At 40.5% G+C, this 22964-nt stretch overlaps 1 protein-coding gene across 1 annotated transcript in view; it reads left to right on the forward strand.

Annotated features, from left to right (window-relative positions):
- The window catches only part of HSD17B7 (hydroxysteroid 17-beta dehydrogenase 7), a 51107-nt gene extending 34035 nt beyond the window's left edge, over positions 1-17072 (forward strand). Inside the window, exons 6-9 of the mRNA XM_082266089.1 lie at positions 10666-10770; positions 13328-13384; positions 15584-15682; positions 16874-17072. Of these exons, the coding sequence (XP_082122215.1) occupies positions 10666-10770; positions 13328-13384; positions 15584-15682; positions 16874-16969 (357 nt within the window). The 3' untranslated portion in view covers positions 16970-17072. The remainder of the gene's footprint in view (positions 1-10665; positions 10771-13327; positions 13385-15583; positions 15683-16873) is intronic.
- The last annotated feature ends 5892 nt before the right edge of the window (positions 17073-22964 follow it).

Consider the following 22964-nt stretch of genomic DNA (forward strand, 5'->3'; position numbering starts at 1 on the left):
AGCCTAAGAAATGTTAATGAAAATGTGATAGACTGGGGCTGAGTTTTACTGACTACTGCCGTGGCTGTGCCCTTATATAGTCTACTTCCAATATGGTGCCATCATGGCCTGAAAAAGAAGCTCATGCTCTGCAAACGCGCCGCCGCCATGTCCCCGCGCCGCACCTGGGAAGTGACGTCATCCCCACTCTGCCAGTTCGTTCCAGGGAGCAAGAAGCGTTGGCATCCACAGGCCTCCAGCCATACCTGACAAATGATCACATCCCTTGTGGATCCCCCAGACCATGCTGCTGAGGACAATCCTACCCAGTGCCATGAGCTACATGCTTGTTTTTTGGCACATTTGTGAGTAGTTCCTCTTTCATTTTTAAATAAATACTGTCTAACAGCTGCACTTAGAAGGCGCCTGTGCTTCTCACTGAACTCCCACAGTGGCCCTGTCTGTTAATTATTTATGCAAACATAGGAGCAGTATGCTCCATAGGATTTATTTTTGTGTATACAGACATAATTCATACACAAGGGGCCGCGGCAGTGCCAATTGGCTCTGTGTGGCCACAGGAGGAGAAAGTCCACCTCTTGCAGTGACACCTTGTGGCTGCATCACAGGACTGTACTTGCTCAGCCCACTGTTCTCTCAGTAAGGTGTGGAGCAAGTAGATTGTGTCATGTGACCGCAGGATAAAGCATCAGAAAAAAGGTATTTACACTAAATATTGAAACATAATATAGATAATATTGATTTTATTGTCATTTTTCCAGCAGGAAAATATAAAATTGCGTAAATGGGTTTAATGACACTTTAACTCAAACGCAAACATGTATCCTCTATTGCTCCCAGCCTCCTCCAAATCTCCAGATTCCTTTTTTTTTTCTTTTGCCGCTGTGATCCAACTTTCTATTAGAGTGCAGGGTTCTACTCCATGGTCCCACTGTGAGTAGAAACATAGACCTTCTCTTGCTTGCTTCTGAGATGGTCTAGGGCAGTGATGGCGAACCTTGGCACCCCAGATGTTTTGAAACTGCCTTGTACATTTACCATGATGCTCATGCACTCTGCAGTGTAGGGTGCCATCACTGGTCTAGGAAATGTGGACTTTGGACTATGGGATATGTAGCGTGCATAGTGCAATGCACATGACCGCAACTCTTATACAAACAATAGTGCGCTGTCCCAGTGGTTAGATAATGTTAATAATCCCCTCCTTATATCCTCGTATGATTTAATTGAGCATTTTTTAATACTTTTTATATATATATATATATATATATATATATATATATATATATATATATATATATATATATATATACTTATTATATAAGTACTCCCTTTTGAGTACTTCATAGGTTTTTTTATCTGACAGAAGATTATTTATTTCAGCCAGATAGTCCTGCTTATAAGACAGGACCATCCCACCACCCTTATTAGTAGGTTGAACAATCAAATCTTTATAATTTACACCATCCTGTAAAAATGTATTGGATCTATTTTGAAAAGTAGCAGTCTCTAGATCTTTCAGCATTAAATTCTTAAACACTATTAAATTAGAACTCAGAGCTCCTGGGGGATTAAAGAGTGACGCATTCCTAAACCCTGTATTTATAATCTTATTCCCCTGATCCCCTAGACCTCCTCTGTAACTCTAAACTAGTAACCTGTAGAAATCTTTAAAGCGTCGCCTATGGAGCTTTTTAAGTACCAATGTTTGTCACCATTCCACGAGCGTGTGCAATTTTGAAGCATGACATGTTGGGTATCTATTTACTCAACGCAACATTATCTTTCACATTATAGAAAACAATTGGGCTAACTTAACTGTTTTCTTATTTTTTAATTCAAAAAAGTGTATTTTTTTCCAAAACAATTATGTTTGTATGACCGCTGCACAAATACGGTGTGACATGAAGTATTGCAACGATCTCCATTTTATTCTCTAGGATCTCTGCTTAAAAAAAATATATAATGTTTGGAGGTTCTAAGTAATTTTCTAGCAAAAAAATACTGATTTTAACTTGTAAACAACAAGTATCAGAAATAGGCCCGGTCCTTAAGTGGTTAATTGTTAACGGCACACCAAACACACATTTTGCCACATGAAGAAACAGGTGACAAATGCAGCAAAACACACAGTAAAAAACCTCGCAACTCGCACCATACCAAAATATCCCATCAGCTACTTTGCCATGTGTAGGACAGCTGATTAAAATCAAGGGGCTGCCCTATGCGTGTCACAGGAAAAACGAGCATAAAAAGTGTGCCCCCCACTACACTAGGTGTGAATGGGGCCTGAAATTGGTGCATTTACACAACAACTGTTAGGCTCCATTCACATTTGTGTGTTTCCAAAGCATGGCAAACCGCACAGAAAATGCAAACTTTGCCTTGCTTTTTAGAAACTCACTAAACAGCGCGGTAAAAAAACACACCATGCTCTACTCTAAAAAAAGTTCTGGAGCTTTTTTCGGGTAATTGTTGCACATAGGGAAGCCTATTTAAATGATTTGCTAGAACTATGGAACAGGAGGACCCACATGAACAATCTATCAATTTGTATCAAATCGGGCAGGTCCTTGCACTACACATGGTTTATCAGTGGTGTAGTGGTTAGCACTTTCACCTAGCAGCAAGAGGGTCGATGGTTCGAATCCCAACCATGACACTACCTGCCTGGAGTTTGCATGTTCTCCCTGTGCCTGCGTGGGTTTCCTCTGGGTACTCCGGTTTCCTCCCACACTCCAAAGACATGCTGGTAGGTTAATTGGATCCTGTATAAAATTGGCCCTACTATGTATGTGAGTTAGGGACCTTAGATTGTACGCTCCTTGAGGGCAGGGACTGATGTGAATGTGTAATGTATATTTAAAGCGCTGCGTAAATTGACAGCGCTATACAAGTACCTGAAATAAATAAATCTAAAGTAGATTGTATAATGCGATTGTCACCTTAAGGGAAGAAGTAGGTGGTGGGTATAGTAATGTGGGAGGTGTGGTCCAGACTGGTGATTCACACCCTATCACACCCTTTTCTGTGATGCAAAAACATAGAGAATAATGGGAGCTGACCTACAGGACGTGATGTAACCAGAAAGAAAGTTTTAAAACTCAGAAACATGACACTTTGTGGATAAGGTAAGTGAGAGATAAGAACATTGAGATTACCTGGCTAGGATGTGAGGGTGATTTGGCGTGACATCTGTCATCTCATTGATCGCTAGTGTTTGTATGGGCTGATCTGATTGGCTAGGCGGGTGTCCCTTTCCCCCCTCATCTGTATAGCTCTCCTGAAGCCCCCACGCTCAGTGGCAGAGCAAGGCTTTGTTCCCTGTAGAGGAGTAGAGATTACCTGGCTAAAAAGGGAATTTCAAAAGGCTCTGTTATGAAAAGTGAAATTCTGCCTGAAAAGGTGAACTTAGCCTTTAAAGTGGTTCTATTAAAGTTGTTGTAAACCCTTACATATGCCCAGTGAAGTGGTTATTATTAGGTGAAACACAAAGATTAAACAAATCCTCCAACATAAGTTGTGTATCTGTAGTCTTCTCTCCTCTACTTCTGTTTAAAGTGATGAACTTATAAGCTTTTCTGAAAGAAAAAAAAAAAGGGGGGGGGGCTGACATTACACTCTGCAGAGCTCAGCGAGGAGAGGTCAGAGAGCTGATTGGGGGGAATTCACACACCCCTTCACACGGTTTACAGGAATAGAGCTGAGGCTGTCAATCTGCTGGAGCTCCTTCCCCTGTCACCATTTTTCTCTTGGTGTCAGGAAAAATTGTCCGAAGTGATTCATGCCGATATTAGAGGAGTAAAGCCAAAGTTAGAAATGAGACTTAGTACTCTTAATTGAGACAAGTACACGCTATAGAAGGATATGTTTTGTTCATATTTAATGTCTGAGGTTTACAACTACTTTAAGGTAAAATATCGGTTTATATTGCACCCCTCACCCCCTCTGTATACTTACCTGAGCCTGATCTAAATATATTTAATATTTTATATTTAAAAAAATTTGCTTTACAATCACTTTAACCACTTCCATACCGAGTCATGTAAAATGACGTCGGCAAAGTGGTTGTCTAGATCCGGGCCGCCGTCATATGACGTCGGCCCGTTCTAGCTGCTACTGCGCGCCCCCGGCGGCGCGCAGCGGCGCGATCGGGGTTGAGGCTCGTCCCTCGGACATAGCCCATCCCTGATCAAGGTAAACAGCCAATAGAAATTGGCTGTTTACCATGTGATCGGCTGTGTCAATCACAGCCGATCACATGAGCGGCTCCAGCACGAGCCGCTCGTTCTCTCTGCAATGCGCGCCCCCGGGGGCGCGCAGAGCAGCGATCGGGGACGAGGCTCGTCCCTCGGACAGAGTCGATCCCCGATCTAGGTAAAGAGCCAATGAAATTGGCTCTTTACCACGTGACCGGCTGTGTCCAATCACAGCCGGTCACAAATGTCAACAGAGAACACGGTAACTAGCTGTCACCGTGTTCTCCTCCTCACACACTGATCCTGTGTGAGGAAGAGAGTGTGGTAACAGCTAGTTACCAACTACAGTGCACCCTAAACACACTGATTGCCCCCCCCCCCAATAAAGAGCACCTGTCACTAGCCCATCAAAGTACCCGAGTACCTGTCATCAGCCCATCAGGTACTCAGATGACAGGTACTTGGGTACTCTGATGGGCTGGTGACAGGTATTCGGGCACTCTGATGACAGGTACTCAGGTACTCTGGGGCACTCTGATGACCGGTACTCCGGTCCCGAATCCTCACAGACAGGATGTCGAGTGAGGGCAAGCTTGCCCTCACTTGACTCTATGGTCTTGGAGGACCGGAGCTACGGAAAATGTTGTTGCCTAGCAACTGGTTTAAAGGTCCTTTTTTTTTTTTTTTTCATTTTATATTATAATTATTATAATTTTTTTTTTTTTTCTATCTTTTAGTGTACTTGTGAGATCTGAGGACTTTTTGACCCCAGATCTCACAAAAAAGAGGTCCTGTCGTGCCTATTTCTATTACGAGGAATATTTACATTTCTTTTAATAGAAATAAAAATGATCAATTTTTTTTTTTTTTTTTAAACGGTGTAAAAATAAAAAATAATGAATAAAATAAATAGTAAAAAAAAAAAAAAAAATTAAAGCGCCCTGTCCCCGTTAGCTCGCGCGCAGAAGCGAATGCATACAGAAACCCCGCCCACATATGTAAACGGTGTTCAAACCACACATGTGAGGTATCGCCGCGATCGTTAGAGCAAGGGGAATAATTTGAGCCCTAGACCTCCTCTGTAACTCAAAGATGGCAACCTGTAGAAATTTTTAAATTGTCGCCTATGGGGATTTTTAAGTACCAAAGTTTGTCACCATTCCGTGACAAACGGAGCGTGCGCAATTTTGAAACATGACATGTTGGGTATCTATTTACTCGGCGTAACATTATCTTTCACATTATGGAAAAAAATTGGGCTAACTTTACTGGTTTCTTATTTTTTAATTAAAAAAAGTGAATTTTTTCCAAAAAAATTGCGTTTGGAAGACCGCTACGCAAATACGGTGTGATAAAAAATATTGCAATAATCTCCATTTTATTCTCTAGGGTCTCTGCTAAAAAAAAATATATAATGTTTGGGGGTTCTTAGCAGTTTTCTAGCAAAACAACTGATTTTAGCTTGTAAACACCAAATGTCAAAAATAGGCCTAGGCAAGTGGCTAGGATGCATGATGATGCTCCTTGGATGTTAGGCCCCTCTATATGGCTAGGCTGTGAAAAAGTCTCACACATGTGGTATTGCCATACTCAGGAGGAGTGGCAGAATGTATTTTGGGGTGTCATTTTTGCTGTGTACATGCTATGTGTTAGGAATATCCTATAAATTGACAACTTTGTGTAAAAAAAAAAAGTTTTCATTTTTTTCCCACATTTTCCAAAAACCTGTGGAAAAAAATGATATGTTCAAACGACCCATAATGCCTCATAGAATATACGTTGGAGTGTTTGCTTTCCAAAATGGGGTCATTTTGTGGACTTTTCCATTGTATTGGTGCTCTAGGGCCTTGAAAAGTGTGATAGGTAGTAAGAAAGTTTTATGTGTATTTATGCTCCTAGAACGCCTGAATGTGCTTCTTGGACGTGAAGTCTCTTTTTGTGGCCAGGCTGTGTAAAAGTCTCACACATGTGGTATCGCCATACTCGGAAGGAGTAGCAGAATGTATTTTTGGGTGTAATTTTTGCTGTGTACATGCTATGTGTTAGAAATAGCTTATAAATTGACAACTTTGTGGGAAAAAAAAGAAAAAAAAATTTTTTCTTCATTTTCCCAAGAATTGTGGGAAAAAATTACAACTTCAAAAAACTCACCATGCCTCTTACTAAATACCTTGGACTGTCTACTTTACAAAAATGGGTCATTTGGTCGGTATTTGTACTGTCCTGACATTTCAGGGCCTCAAGAAAGGAGATAGGCAGTCAGTACATCTGGTGTGATCAATTTTCAGTAATTGGTACCATAGCTTTTAGACTCAATAACTTTCACACAGACGAAATAATATACACTAATTTGGGTTAATTTTACCAGAGACATGTAGCAGTATACATTTTGGCCCAAATGTATGAAGAAAAATTTATTTTTTGCAAAATTTCATAATTGAAACTAAAAAAAGTGTTTTTTTTTTTCAAAATTTTTGCTCTTTTTTTGCATATATCACGAAAAAAAAAAACCCCAGTTGTGATCAAATACCACCAAAAGAAAGCTCTATTTGTGTGAAAAAAATGATAAAAATTTTGTTTGGTTATAGTGTAGCATGACTGAGCAATTGTCATTCAAAGTGTGAGAGTGCTGAAAGCTGAAAATTGGTCTGGGCAGGAAGGGTGTCTAACTGCTCTGTATGGAAGCGGTTAAAGTGTTACTAAACCCAGAACCTTCATTCAGTATATCTGGTCTCCCACGGTACACAGAACATGAAAATGTAATTACAGTGCATCCGGAATGTATTCACAGCACTTCACTTTTTCCACATTTTGTTATGTTACAGCCTTATTCCAAAATGGATTAAATTCATTATTTTCCTCAAAATTTTACAAACAATACCCCATAATGACATTGTGAAAGAATTAAGTTTGAAATCTTAAAAAATTTGTTAAAAATGAAAAACTAAAAAATAACATGTACATAAGTATTCACAGCCTTTTCCATGACACTCACAATTAAGCTCAGGTGCATCCTGTTTCCACTGATCATCCTTGAGATGTTTCTGCAACTTGATTGGAGTCCACCTGTGGTAAATTCAGTTGATTGGACATGATTTGGAAAGGCACGCACATGTCTATATAAGGTCCCACAGTTAACAGTGCATGTTAGAGGACAAACCAAGCAATGAAGTCCAAGGAATTGTCTGTAGACCTCCGAGACAGGATTGTATCGAGCCACAGATCAGTGGAAAGGGTAAAGAAAACTTCTGCATTGAATGTCCCAATGAGCACAGTGGCCTCCATCTTCCGTAAATGGAAGAGGTTTGGAACCACCAGGACTCTTCCTAGAGCGAGCCACCTGGCCAAACTAATTGATCGGAGGAGAAGGGCGTTGGTCAGGGAGGTGACCAAGAACCTGATGGTCACTCTGACAGAGCTCCAGCATTTTACTGTGGAGAGAGGAGAACCTTCCAGAAGAACAACCATCTCTGCAGCACTCCACCAATCAGGCCTTAATGGTAGAGTTGCCAGACAGAAGTCACCCCTCAGTAAAAGACACATAACAGCCCGTCTGGAGTTTGCCAAAAGGCACCTGAAGGACTCTCAAACCATGAGAAACAAAATTCTCTGGTCTGATGAAACAAAGATTGAACTCTTTGGCCTAAATGGCAAGCGTCATGTCTGGAGGAAACCAGGCACCGCTCATCACCTGGCCAATGCTATCCCTACAGCAAAGGATGGTGGTGGTGGTAGCATCATGTTGTTGGGATGTTTTTCAGCAGCAGAAACTGGGAGACTAGTCAGGATTCAAGGAAAGATGAATGCAGCAATGTACAGAGATATCCTTGATGAAAACCTGCTCCAGAGCTCTCTGGACCTCAGACTGGGGTGAAGGTTCATCTTCCAACAGGACAACGACCCGAAGCACACAGCCAAGATAACAAAGGAGTGGCTATGGGACAACTCTGTGAATGTCCTTGAGTGGCCCAGCCAGAGCCCAGATTTAAATTCGATTGAACATCTCTGGAGAGATCTGAAAATGGCTGTGCACTGACACTCCCCATCCAACCTGATGGAGCTTGAGAGGTCCTGCAAAGAAGAATGGGAGACAATGCCAAAAAATAGGTGTGCCAAGCTTGTAGCATTATACTCAAAAACACTTGAGGCTGTAGTTGGTGTCAAAGGTGCTTCAACAAAGTATTGAGCAAAGTCTGTGAATACTTATTTACATGGGATTTTTTTCGATTATTTTTAATAATTTTGCAAAGAGTTCAAACAAACTTCTTTCACATTGTCATTATGGGGTGTTGTTTGTAGAATTTTGAAGAAAAAAATGAATTTAATCAATTTTAGAATAAGGCTGTAACAACAAAATGTAGAAAAAAATGAAGCACTGTAAATACTTTTGGATGCACTGTATTTTAGTAAATATAAACAAAATACATTTTTTTATCAACAGCATATAGCAGCCTTGTGATTTGTGTTAGTGTCTGGTTAAGCTTGTAGGAGGAGTTTTCTTTCTCCCCTGATCCTCTGTCCAGACAGTGCTGATTGGCCCTGTGCTGATCACATGCACTCTCCCCAGAAAAAAAAAAAAAAAAACAACTCTCTACAATACACACTAAACTGAGCATGTGCAGCCTAACTCCTAATGCTCTGTTCTATCACAAGATGGGTTGGAGCCACTTAAAAAAGGGGAGTATCAGAAAGACAGGACCATACTGCCTTTATGCACGATACAGAGGATTAACCCCTTAGGTTCCATGGTGAGTATAACAAGCATGCTTTACTGCAGCCTTTTTCAACCAGGGTGCCTTTGCGAAATGCCGAGAAATTGATCAAAAACTGTACAGGTGAAGGTGGATGCAGCCTACCTTTTAGTTACACAACGCTACCGATATTCATTATGCACCATTACGACTTTCCTTCACAGCATCCTTGTTTGATCCCCCTCTGCCTCTCTCCCTCAGCACTGGGGTCTCATTAGCTGACTGATGGAGAGAAATTAAGGGAGAAGAGAAACATTGGAAAACTAGTCAGTGCCGGTGTGCAAAAGTGTATTTGCTTTGGTACAAAAAAATCACCTCTAACGTTGGGTGTCCTACTTGTGGATGTTGCTGCATTGTGTAAAACTATTAGAATATTTTTTATTAACATTTTGGAATGGGGTGCCTCGTGACTGTCCATAATTTTAAAGGGTGCCTTGAGATTGTCTATAATTTTAAAGGGTGCCTTGACTGAAAAAAGGGTGAGAAACACTGCTTTACTGCATATACAGACTGATTTTATTGTTGTGGGTTTAGTAACACTTTAAGGCCAACATTTGTGCTGCCTGCAGGAATGTGTATGACATTCAAACTTTTCATAAATGGCACCCTTGGTAATGATTATGTAGACTGAATAATCATTGCAGGCTCTCAAAACAGCCGTACCCAGACCCCACACTGTGGGAACGGCCTGGAATATTGCTTTGGGCACTGGATTCTTCATTGGTGCTCACCTAGATACGTGGAGCAAAGCATTGAATCAGCCACAGGATGCTATACAGGTCCAGGGCCAGTTCATCACTATGGTACCCAGTCCCTGGAGACTCCCTCAGGGGTTTACCCACCATGATAAGTGAAGCCTGGACTTTTTATACAGTCCATTGTCATGAATAGGTATGAAAGGATCTCCCTGTATATTTGACTGTTACTGTAAAAATGAGACTATGTTATGAATATATTCACTTTGCAGTGTAAACTTTCCAAACTTAGTGCAAAAACGCAACTACTCAGAGGTTTAGCCTCAGATGGATGACCAGCTGTTACATCACACCTCTGGTCACACACTTTATTGCTACTTCTGCACAGAGCCCTTTTCTGGTTCTCATGCGTGTTCTCCCACCCCTTTGTCCACAAGGATTCATTACAGTGTAATAAATAGTGTGCCTAATATGATGTACCACCATGTTGAGTTTTTTTTTTATTTTGAATTTTGTATTTCTTAGAACTGGAATGTATGTTAAAGTGTATTTTAACTGTAACAATGTACTAAATTGCTCCCTCTTTGCTATGCTAAACATACAATTGAAAGTTTTTGTTATATCTCTTCAATAAGTTTAACAAATACCTGTTGATCATATCAGAAATTCAGAGCTATCCTTTGAAAAATTCCTGTGTTATCTCAAGAAGCCTAATTAGCCTTTCCTGTTTGTATCTTGGGACTAGAGAGCAATTCGAAATTTTGTGTTGCAGAGAACACGATAAGGGGAAGCATCACCCAACTAGGCAGGGCTGACACCACAAATATGCTGTCTGCCCAAAACAGGAATTATGAGTTAAGTTCCTTTCTGGCAAATCAACAAGTAATTTTCTGTATTTTCAGGATGTTTAAATGGATAAAATATGGGGAATATTTTTTGCTCTGACATACACTTTTTTTTTTTTTTTAATTACATTTTATTTTTTCCGCACATTTTTTATAATATTCTTCTTCTGTGCAGGGCATTTATTCTAGTGTGGTGTGTCCTGGACTTGTTATGACAAATCTTACATATGGGATCTTGCCTTCATTCTTTTGGACTTTAATCATGCCTATTATGTGGCTGGTGAGTAAAATAAACATAAGCTTGTATAATGTACATTTAACTTTGTTCCTTGGAAACACACTAACAATACACACTCTCCTTACACAGCTTTAAAGGTACAGTGTTGCTGTATGATCTATGTATTGAGCACCTTGAGCTGCATAATAAAAGCTCTGGGATTAAGTGTGGAGATGCCTGAAGGGCCACTTTAAGATTCCAAAAGGATTGCTTTAAACTGTGTAATGGAAACACTCACATGGTGATTGTGGGGTTGAAGGTTTGATGGAACAGATTTGCTTTTTGTGTGCCGTATGCCTGGTAAACACGAGATTATTGGACAAAAGATGGTCCGTTTTTTTTGGGTATGCTAGTCTCCTAAAAGAAAATAAAAGAGGTTACTAAAATTCTCACAGAAAAAATATTCGGAAGTGATGTAATGTTTTATATTGTATTTTCGGGCGACAATTGTACTGATTAAAGGGAAAGTTGTTGGATCACGGTTTAGGAGATATTTACACTGGATGCCGCCGGTGACGTCGCCATCGCATGCGATCTGAAGGTCAGAACACTGCGCCGTAAGCAAGGCCTCCCGCGCATGCATGGCAATGACGTAATCGTGGGTCCGGCCACTCACAAAGCCAGGGCCAGCGAACTGCGCTCTCAGTGGTGACAGTGTGCCGCTAGAGGGCTTCGTTTTTAAGATAAGTATTTCATAATATGTGATGTGTACTAGCACATTATGCTATTATTTTGCAGGGGATAGTTCTGTTTGGCCAATCAAGTTGCAATTATCTAGGCAAAAGATAATGAGGAAGTGAATAAGGAGATTGGTGGTGTCATTGGTTAAGAAGGGGCATGTTTAGGAAATGTTACAGAGGTAAAAGTGGCAAGATTAGGACAGCGATTGTATTCGGGGCAGAAAGGAGAAGTCAAAATTTAGGATTACGCCTTACACCGTGAAATGAATGAGAGGAGTACAGTTTTGATATTGATCTTGATAGAAAAGTCAGGGAAGGGGTCACAGGGGAAGAAAATATGAGCTCAGTTTTAGGAAGTCTTGGGAGATCCATACTGGTATATCTGTCAGTAAAATAGTGATGTGCAAGATAAATGAAGGGGTGAGCTGAAGAGCAGAGAGATGGATTTTGGTGTCATCAGCATAGAGATGGTATTGGAAGAATTGGGAAGGTATTAACTGAACAAGGGAGGGGGTGTAGAGAATAGAGGATGTCTGGGGACATACCAATCAAGTTTTTTCAGAGACATTTTCCTTGCTGGTGGTATACTGAGACCCATATATTTCCACCTGGTGGCATACTGAGACCCTATATATTTCCACCTAGTGGAAGAATGAGACCCCCGTTTATGTACTTATTCACATCCCGCTTGCCATATAGCAAAATGACGGCCGGGAAGTGGTTGCTCTATTCTGACTGGCCGTCATATGAGCGGAGCGGCGATCAGAGATGCGGTGTGTCACTCTTGACACACCGCATGTCTGATCCCGGTAAAGAGCCTAATGACGTAGGCTTTTTACCATGTGACCAGCAGTGTCCAATCACAGCTGGTCACATAGTAAATAGGAAGTGCCGTTGATCGGGTTTCCTCAGTTCGTGCAGTAGGAGTTTGAGTAGAGGAGAACCGATCGGCGGCTCTCCTGACGGGGGGGGGGGGGGGTGTGGGGGGTCGGTGCTGGTAATCAGAGCATTGATTACCAGTGCAGACCCTTGGAGGGATGCCACTAGAGCCACCAGTGATTGCCCACCCATGGCGACCAGGGATGGCCACCAGGGATGCCCATCAGGGCTCAGGGACCTTTTTCAGTGCCCTCCTCATCAGAGCTGCCCATGATTGCCATCTGTCAGTGCCCCCCATCATTGCCATCTATCAGTGCCCCCCACCAGTGCCCATTATTGCCCATCAGTGCCGCCTATCAGTGCTCATCAGTGCCGCCTATCAGTGCTGCCTATCAGTGCCCACCAATGCTGCATATCAGTGCCCATCAGTGCTGCATATCAGTGCCTCCTCATCAGTGCCTGTCAGTGCGGCCTCATCAGTGCCGGAAAAAACATATCTATTTACAAAATGTTATAACATAAACAAAAAAACGTTCTTTTTTTTCAAACTTTTCGGTCTTTTTTTATTTGTGTAGCAAAAAAGAAAAAACCTTGCGGTGATCAAATACCACCAAAAGAAAGCTCTATTTGTGGGAAAAAAATTACATAAATTTGGTTTAGATACAGTGTTGCATGACCGCGCAATTGTCATTCAAAATGCAACAGCGCTAAAAGCTGAAAATTGGCCTGGGCAGGAAGGGGGTGAAAGTGCCCTGTATTGAAGAGGTTAAATTAGTTTTGTCTGGATATTAGGGCTAAGTGCTGATTACTGTTTCTGCAATGTGTAGAACTGTTAACCTCTAGTTGTGCACTGTAGTTAAATACTTTCAATAGTAACAGAACCCATCATAGCCTAGACTCATTCATGGTAACTTTCTGTTATAGCAAAACATCACGTGTGTGTAGAAATCAAACTGGAAGCATTGTATCACCTAATAGAACTTTATTTTTTATTTATGCAGATCCGCGTGTTTACAAATTCTTTCACTATTTCACCGTATAATGGAGCAGAGGCTCTGGTAAGTAAGACAAGGACCTAAATAAATTGTTCTTTAGGCTGCTGTAATCTACAACAAAATTCCCTATATGTGCACATATGCTTGTTTCTTGTGTATATATATATATATATCTATATATAGCTATATAGATATATATAGATATATATTATATACTATATATATATATATATATATATATATATATATAGTATTGGTTGAGTCAGATGGACTTGTGTCTTTTTGCAACCTGACTATGTAACTATATATATATATATATATATATATATATATATATATATCAAAAAATTGTACTGAACCTGCTAAATATTTTGAAAATAGCAGCTGTACACTGTGTCCTGATACTCAACAACACATAATAAATTATAAAAATCAATAGTGCAGCGCTCTAGTGCCTAAATTGTAATTAAAACTATACATCAATTCACTAAAAGTGCATAACAAGATTATAAATATGTGATCAAAAATACTGAAAGAGTCCAGATAAAAAAGAGGAAAAATGTAAATCAATAGTCCCACAAGCCATGATGGAAGCAAGAGTTTTCAAGAGAGCCAAACATACACCATCAACTCAAATGCTCAGCTTATCAGAACAAATGTGACCCCCTTAAAAGAGGGGTCTACAAGCACTTTTTATTACCATAACAAACTCAGCTTCACAAAGACCACGTCCCCCCCCCCCCCCTCCCGCTGCCCTCCAGTGCTTCTACCGACTCACCCGTGCGATCAGTGAGCAAGAGAAGTACACCATAGAGAACAGATGGTCCCCGGCAGTCTCTATGACTCTGGCAGTTGTAAATACTGCCGTGATCTCGGCTGGATAGCCGAGATCCTTTTTTTTATTTTTTTTATATCAGGCTTTCCAGCTTGTAGGAGAGATCTGAGGTCTTATTGACCCCAGATCTCTCCATAAAGAGGCTCTGTCGTGCACTGTTTACATTCCTTGTATTAGGAATAAAAGTGATAAATAAAAAATAAAAGGGAAAGTGTAAAAATAAAATAAACAGTAAAAAAAAAAGTGCCCGTCTTTGTGTGCTCACATGCAGAAGTGAACGCATATGTACGTCGTGCCCACATATAAAAACAGCTTTCAAACCACACGTGAGGTATTTCCACGAACGTTAGAGCGAGAGCAACAATTCTAGCCCAAGACCTCCTTTGTATCTCTAAACTGGTAACCTGTAAAAAATTTGAAAGCGTTGCCTATGGAGATTTTTAAGTACCGGTTTGGCGCCATTCCACAAGTGTGCGCAATTTTAAAGCGTGACATGCTAGGTATCTATTTTCTCTGCGTAACATTATCTTTCACATTATACAAAAAAATTGGGCTAACTTTAGTTTTTTTTTTTTAAATTCGTGAAACTGTTTTTTTTTTCCCCCCAAAAAAAGCTAATTTTAAAAATTGCTGCACAAATACCGTGTGACATAAAAAGTTGTAATGACCACCATTTTATTACCTAGGGCCTCTGCTAAAAATCATATATAATGTTTAGGGGTTCTGAGTAATTTTCTAGCAAAAAAATTATGGTTTTTACGTGTAGGAGCGGAGTGCCAGAATTTTGACTGGTATGGAAGTGGTTAAAACATAATTTTAGTTTAAAAAAGAGCACGATGGACAATACTTTATATCAGTTTCATGTGTCCCTTATACTGTTGTGTCCGGGCTGATAAGCCCCCACAATAATCTTCCAGTGTAATAGAACAGAGGGAGCTTTATCAAGGCTACCTGACTGTGCCAACCCTTTCTGCCCACCTCCTTCATTCATCGAGGCTGTACTATAGCTTCTGCGGATTGAATTATTCCTTTTACTCTGGCTAGTGCAGGGTTACGTATGCATGTGTGTCCTACATTTATTTTTATTTTTTTTAATTACCCATTTTTTTTAGATGCATTTATTTTAGACCCCCTAAATCCTTCTTAAACTTAGCCCAAGCAGATTAGGGAACAGAGATTCCCTGATCTGCTCTGTTCCGTACCACAGTCATCGTAATCTGACAACAGGGAATGGAAGTTGCTGATTTCCCAGTGCTATCCATCCTGAGGACGTTTTTGGATGTCTTAGACTCCCAGACCCCACCTGGGGTGGTGGGGGTTGCCTTTACTGCCTCGTAGAAATGATCACTTCTACAAGAATGTGAACATTGACATGTTCCCTGTTGAAAGTGTCAACATAATTGTTTTGTATGGTTTTTTTTTTTCAGTTGTGGTTATTTAACCAAAGACCAGAATCTCTCAACCCCCTGGCGAAATATCACAGCTGCACATCTGGATTAGGCAACAGTTATGTTCAACCTTTAAAGGTTAGTATTTTACATTTCTCTAAAGAACGTGAAATCCCTATTTACCGTAGAAAATGGAAAGTTGTATATTTCAGGTGGAAAAAAAGGCTTGAATTTATAATAAATGACTGTTCAATTTAAGGATAAGTTCACCTTTGAAATATGTTACTTGTATTTAGGGTGTAACATGTAACATGTTCCATTTATATTAAAAAAGAATAGCGCACACATTCTTTTGCATGTGTGCGCTATTCTTTTTTAATATACATATCTTTTGGTTCATAGCTGCACCAGCTTTAGAAATACATGGGTATGCTCCCCCAAATTTTTTTCTTGTTTAACATGTTCCATTAGCTGCAGTGCTCACCCCTTGATCACCTCTCCCCCTGTGACAGCAGGGAGGGATCTTCTCCCCGCAACCCGCTGTCACTATTTAGAATCAAAGCTTCTGTGCCGGGCTCCATTCTCACTATGTGCAGCTCTCACTTGCCCCTTCATCAAAAAAGTAAATTTTGAAACAAACCTCAGATACAGACCCAACCAGAACTTCACTGCCAAGTTTGTGTTCAGTGTTTATGTTCTTAATACAATATGGGTAATTTGGCTTTAGTGTTCATAAACAAGCACCAAGCCATAGAACGTAATGTTAGTTCTGTCCCCCTGCCTTAAGCTGGCCATACATGGATCAAAATTCAGCCAGTTCAGCAGAGACCATCCGAATTTTGTTCCATATGTGGGCAGGCTGTTTCTACATAATTCAATCTATCGATCGACTTGTATACAGCAAGCCAGTTGGAAGATGTTCTCTCAATCAGCAGCCAGTGGTGCTTATCAGTCTATTGTGGTGTAGGAAGTCTCCCCGCCATTAGAATACAATAGCACGGCGGGAAGATTCCGCCACCCACATTGAGTATATGAATGGGGGAATTGAGTAATTTTCTTTCATTCAATCTGCTGGTTGAACAACAAAATAACTCATGTATGGTCAGGCTTAGTCCCTGTTGCACCATTTGTGCTAATTCTGCCCAGAGGAGCTTCAGGCACCATAGAAACTGGTATACTAGGTTGCCTTCAGAAACCTGTTTAATTCAGCGTTGTAAACGTGTTAAATTACAGTATGCAAAAGGATTTTTTTGAAAGGTGTGTAAATGTTTGAATGAATGACAGCACTCCTTCCTATATTCTAACAGCTGCACTTCTTTTCTAACTCAGATGGATCTTGATGAGGAAAGCAGTGACTTGTTTTACAAGAAGCTTGTAGAGTTGGAAAAGCACGTTCGAAACAAAGTTATACCGGAAAATCGGTAAAAAGCAAAAACTATCAAAATTCTCCATAGATTAAATTTGTATGTATTTTGCTTGATTCATTATCTAATCATGTCCAAAATCTTGTAAAATAAATTATGTTCTTCTTACAACATGGTCTCCTCACTATTATTCCTAATTCTTCCATTGAGAAGTCATTTGTATTTTCGTGATTTTACCTTGTGACAACGTGAAAAAAAGCAAAATCTGTAATTTTTGCGTAAACACCTGGCTTATTTGTATGATAGCAGCTAATACTCATTGGCTGATTGCTTTCAAAGGGAAAGATCAACGATCAGGTTTTAAAGCCCAGGCTCCTAGAGAATGCTGTTAAATTGTGCTGGGGAGGTTTGTGTATCTTAATGTGACCCTAAAGGTTCTACTAGCAGGAATTTATCCTTTTGGTGTAGTTACCAAGCTTCACTGGTCAAACCTTATTACATAACATGGGGGCCTCTATAGAGATGGTGAAGCCAATCCTTACAGAATATTTTAGGACCCCCAAAAAATGGGGGTTGGTCACGGTGTGAAAACTAAGAGCAGACACTTATGAACCAGACACTTGGAAACAAGCTGACAAAAGGAAACATGTAAACTTAGGAATATAAAATATGCTATTGTTGACTTGTTGCAGACTTCTGTAATGCTGATCTTGGTCTTGCTGTCCATTTGACTTGGAAAAGCAGAAATATTGGCATTTGAACCCCAGGGTTATCCTACTGGTATATGGATTTGTGGTTTTGGACAGGGTGTCTAGATTCTGAGCTAGAAGCTTCCCCATGCTAAAGGATTTCCACACTTTCCTTGACTTGTGCCTAAATGGATCTGAGATTAGAGCCCTGCACCAAGAATCAATTATCCAGGTATATATTTTTATATTTATTTCTGTATGAATTTGGATAAGACATTGTGAATTCATAATGGAATAAATATTTACCTGGGCCATCAATTCTTGGTGTGGTACTTTAATCTGAAATCACTACCTACTTGAGTCACTGACCAGAAATATGTGTGCAGGAGGTATGAGTTTTTAACTCGCTCCTGAACCTTGCTCTCTGTGTCCATGATGTGACTGCTGACAAAAGCAGCAGGGTGAATTCTGAAGTGTTTCGAGCAATATTATCTGCTCATATTCAGCCAAATGCTTCAGAAATCATTGGACGGTGCTTCACAGTGCAGATGGACAATGACCCGAAACATACTGCGAAAGCAACCAAAGAGTTTTTTAAGGGAAAGAAGTGGAATGTTATGCAATGGCCAAGTCAATCACCTGACCTGAATCCGATTGAGCATGCATTTCACTTGCTGAAGATAAAACTGAAGGGAAAATGCCCCAAGAACAAGCAGGAACTGAAGACATTTGCAGTAGAGGCCTGGCAGAGCATCACCAGGGATGAAACCCAGCGTCTGGTGATGTCTATGCGTTCCAGACTTCAGGCTGTAATTGACTGCAAAGGATTTGCAACCAAGTATTAAAAAGTGAAAGTTTGATTTATGATTGTTAATCTGTCCCATTACTTTTGGTCCCTTAAAAAGTGGAAGGCACATATACAAACTGTTGTAATTCCTACACCGTTCACCTGATTTGGATGTAAATACCCTCAAATTAAAGCTGAGCGTCTGCAGTTAAAGCACATCTTGTTTGTTTCATTTCAAATCCATTGTGGTGGTGTATAGAACCAAAAAGATTAGAATTGTGTCAATTTCCCAATGTTTATGGACCTGGCTGTAATACAGTATACATAATCATAAGTAATGCCTATGTTTCATTGCTTTGGATAAATCATGATCAAAAAATGTATATGATATACCAGAAATAGCTTAACCACTTGCCGACCGCCCACAGTCTATTTACTGCGGCAGTCAGCCCCTCGCAGGCAAAGTGACGCAGGACTACGTCGCTAGCCTGTGAGGCTCTAGGGGGACGAGCGCGCACCGCCGCAGGCGCACTCCCACCCCCGCTCACTCCTGCACATTCCCGTGCGTGTGACCGGCGGACCCGATGTCCGCCGGTCACTCGCAATCATCCGGTGCAGAGGGAGAAAGGCAGGCGGCTGATGTAAACAAAGCCGCCTGTCATTCTCCCCTGTGTAAGAACACAGATCATACGGTCCTGCTATGTAGGATCGTATGTCTCTGTTGTTACACAACTAGCCACATCCCTTTACAGTTAGAAGCACGCCCCTAGGGACAGACTTAACCCCTGCATCACCAATAAAGTTAACCCCTTCCCTGCCAGTGTCATTTTTACAGTAACAGTGCATATGTATAGCACTGATTACTGTAGTAATGTCACTGGTACCCCCAAAAGTGTCAAAAATGTTAGTCAGGGGTCCGATCTGTCCGCCGCATTGTCACAGTCCCGCAAAAAAAATCTCAGATTGCCGCCATTACTCGTTAAAAAAAAAAACACCAAAAATGACAGAAATCTTTCCCTTAGTTAGTAAACGCAATAACTTTTGGGCAAACCAATCAAAATACGCTTATTGCGAATTTTTTTACCAAACATATGTAGCAGAAAACAAATTGGCCTAGAATGTTAAAAAAAATTTGATTTTTACATTTTTTTGGGGGGGGAATTTCATATAAAAAAATTTGAAAAATATTGTTATTTTTGCAAAATGTACGCTCTTTTTTTGTTTATAGCGCAAAAATTAAAAATCGCATCGGTGATCAAATACCACCAAAAGAAAGCTCTGTTTGTGGGAAAAAAGGGACATCAATTTCGTTTAGGTATGACCGCGCAATTGTCCGTTAAAGTCACGCAGTGCCGAATCGCAAAATAGGGCCTGGTCAGGAAGGGGGTAAAATCTTCCGGGGCTTAAGTGGATAAAGTGCATGTAAAGGCAACAATTTCCTTAGTTTTGGATAGGGTGGGAAAGGGTTTGATCCTTTATCAACTATTTGCTGCTGTCTTTGTCCCTTCTGAGGAAATTCAACACCCTAATTTGTCCTGGTCATTGTTGACACAGAGGGAAAATCATCCATTGAGAGCACCTGTTCCTTTGACAAATCACAAATATGGGACTTCTGTTCACTTTGAAGAGCTGTCCTCTCATTCTCTTTTGTGTCTCAAGGACAGGAAATGAAGGGAGATCTCCCCAGTGGGATATAAACCACAAAAAATAACCTACTAGGGCTTCATTATCTAAAGCACAACAGTAAATTATATAAAAACAAGAAGTATTTTCCTTTTCTTTTATAGTAGTAGCTTCTGTTACTGTTAACTGTTAACTGTTGTGGTATATACTGTCAACAGAGAATAGCATTGGTTATTAAGAAACAAAATATAGTTGGTAGTGCCCTGCAAAGCACCTCCATCCCTATTATACATACAATTGCAGAGTTTTGCCCATTGGGACTTTAGATGAAGCGCCACACAACCAGTAATAAAAACATAGTGCAAGTTTAATAAATATATGCCAGAAATGAAACTGGGAAAAGGTGTCATAATGCCAAACAGTTGGCCAAAGTATACAACTGTTACAGTTGTATCCATTACATTGGTACATACAGTAATCAAATAGTACATAGTAAATGTATATGGGAAATAGTGTTGTAGCATCTGTAGTAACCCGGCACGTTTCGTGAGTACAGTCTCACTCTTCAGGGGTTGATGCACAGACATAATCTATAAAGACATAATCTATAAATCTATATAAATCTACAAATCTACAAGCACCCTGTGTGGCGCTTCATCTAAAGTCCCAATGGGCAAAACTGCAATTGTAAGCATTGGTTATTAAATGATACAAGCATGTTTCAGTAGAAGAAGGAGACTAATGAATCCACTCCTGGAGTCTATGCAAAACCACAGAGTACAATGTAACTAGGGCTTCCCACCATTTCTGATCTGCCGGAAGGAAGGCCGTACGGCAAGATTAAGATTCCCAGAAGATCTGCAGGGCTTCTGTAAAAAAAACTAGAAATTCCATTACTAAACATTCCAGGCTGGTCCGAAGATATGACAGAAGAATTAATCCAAGAAGAAGAACAGTGGTGACAGGCATTGAAGAAAAGAAATTGAACTATAAAGCAGATTAAAGATAGGCTGGGAAGGAGTAGTGGGGGGGGGGGCTTGGCTGGGTGGAGACTGGGGAAGCTGGGAGCTGTGAGGAGAACAGGAGGATGTAAGGCTTTTAGGGATGGGAAACCTAGTTGGGGTAGAATACAGGAGGGGGGAGGAGAAGAAGAGACAACATGAACACCCTAAACTTTGTAACATACAAAATAAGAGGCTTAAATACGCCAACTAAAAAGCACAAGGTCTTAGATGAACTCAGACGTCACCCTGCTAGTATAATATTTTTACAGGAGACACATATAGCACGGTTCCGCTGGTGACGTGAGAGGTGAAGGCCCTCAGAAACTGTCAGGGAACCTTGGAGACCCTGGAGACTGCCAGCAGGCAGGATGGTGGTGGCGGCAGTGTAGAGCCCACCTGTAGGAAGGAACAGTTGCATTGTGTACCCAGCACCCCTCACCACCCGGCTGGCAGCTGACTTTCAGGTGTGCATAGAGAGAGGGGGGGAGTGAGAGCACACCGGAAGTGATCAGTACACAGGCCACCTAGCTGTGTCCTATTGAGAGGAGGGGGCACTTCTTGTCCTGAGAACAAAAGTGAGAAGAAATCTCCCGCAACTTGAAGACATGGATGTTCTTCATTCAATTATTCTCCTGTGCATGTGGCTTGTAGTTCCACCACTCATTGCAAGGGATAATCGATACAAGCAAGGCAATTCAGAAATGTTGTATGTAAACAAGGTGGGACCATACCACAACCCACAGGAAACGTATCACTACTACCAACTGCCAGTGTGTGCCCCCTCACAGATCCGCCACAAGAGCCTGTCCTTGGGAGAAGTTCTGGATGGAGACCGGATGGCAGAATCTATGTACAATATAACACAAGACACAAATGTCAAATTATATTCAAAATATTACTCAATATGGTTTTATGGAGACTCACCATCTAAAAGAGCAAAGGGAGTAGCAATTGGTATGGCAAGGGATATTAGGTTTTCCTTAGAAGATAGAATGGTTGACCCAGAGGGTCGGTATATATTTTTGAAGGAGAAATTACAGGAAACGGAATGCACGGGGACAAAAGATTGGAAGTCACCAACCTAGGGCAGTTAAAAATAAATAGTTTCACTGTCAGATGGTAGACACATGGAGAACTCAACACCCCAGGGAAAGGGACTACTCTTTCCACTCTCCTGTGCAGGGGATGTACTCAAGACTAGACTAGTGTTAGAATCAGTCTTTAGCACATCAATAGGAATTATGACGCTTTCAGATCATCCTCCAGTAATCATGAAAATAAAACTGACAGGATCGCAGAAGACCACAAATATTTGGAGGCTTAAAAAAGAACTGATACAAGAGGTAGCATTAAGGGAAAAGATAGGAAAAGAACTACACCAATACTTTAAGCGTAACAAAACCCCAGATATATCAGAAGTGACAGTGTGGGAAGCCCATAAAAATACATAAGGGGTGTACTATTATCAATAGGCTCGAAGAAGAAAAGGGAAAGAACTAGTACCATAAAAAGAAATTTAAACAGAAATACATGAGCTAGAACAAAAGCACAAAAAAAGTGTAGAAGTGGAGACACAACAAGCTCTAGTAATAAAAAGGGACAAACTAAAAGAGCTATTGGAAGAAGAGACAAGATGGGTCTTTAACAGAGTTGCCAGAGATAGATACAAATGGGGGAATAAGCCAGGGAAATATCTAGCAAGAACATTAAAGAATAAAAAATCAAGCATGTTTCCCTATAGCCTAGCACAAGGGATATTTTATGTAAATATGCATATACAAAAGTTTGAGATTAAAAGTAAAATTTGTTTACCAAGGTATAAGGAGTTAAAATTTTAAAATCAAGGCTTAAGGCTGTAGTAATAGTTCATTAAAAGTACCATGAATCTCATTTCATAACGTAGTGTGTAATATTACAACGTAGGTTTATTTTGCACAATGTAAGCCTGTATAT

Source organism: Pelophylax lessonae (assembly GCF_965119305.1).
Source record: "Pelophylax lessonae genome assembly, chromosome: 8".
Taxonomy (NCBI): domain Eukaryota; kingdom Metazoa; phylum Chordata; class Amphibia; order Anura; family Ranidae; genus Pelophylax; species Pelophylax lessonae.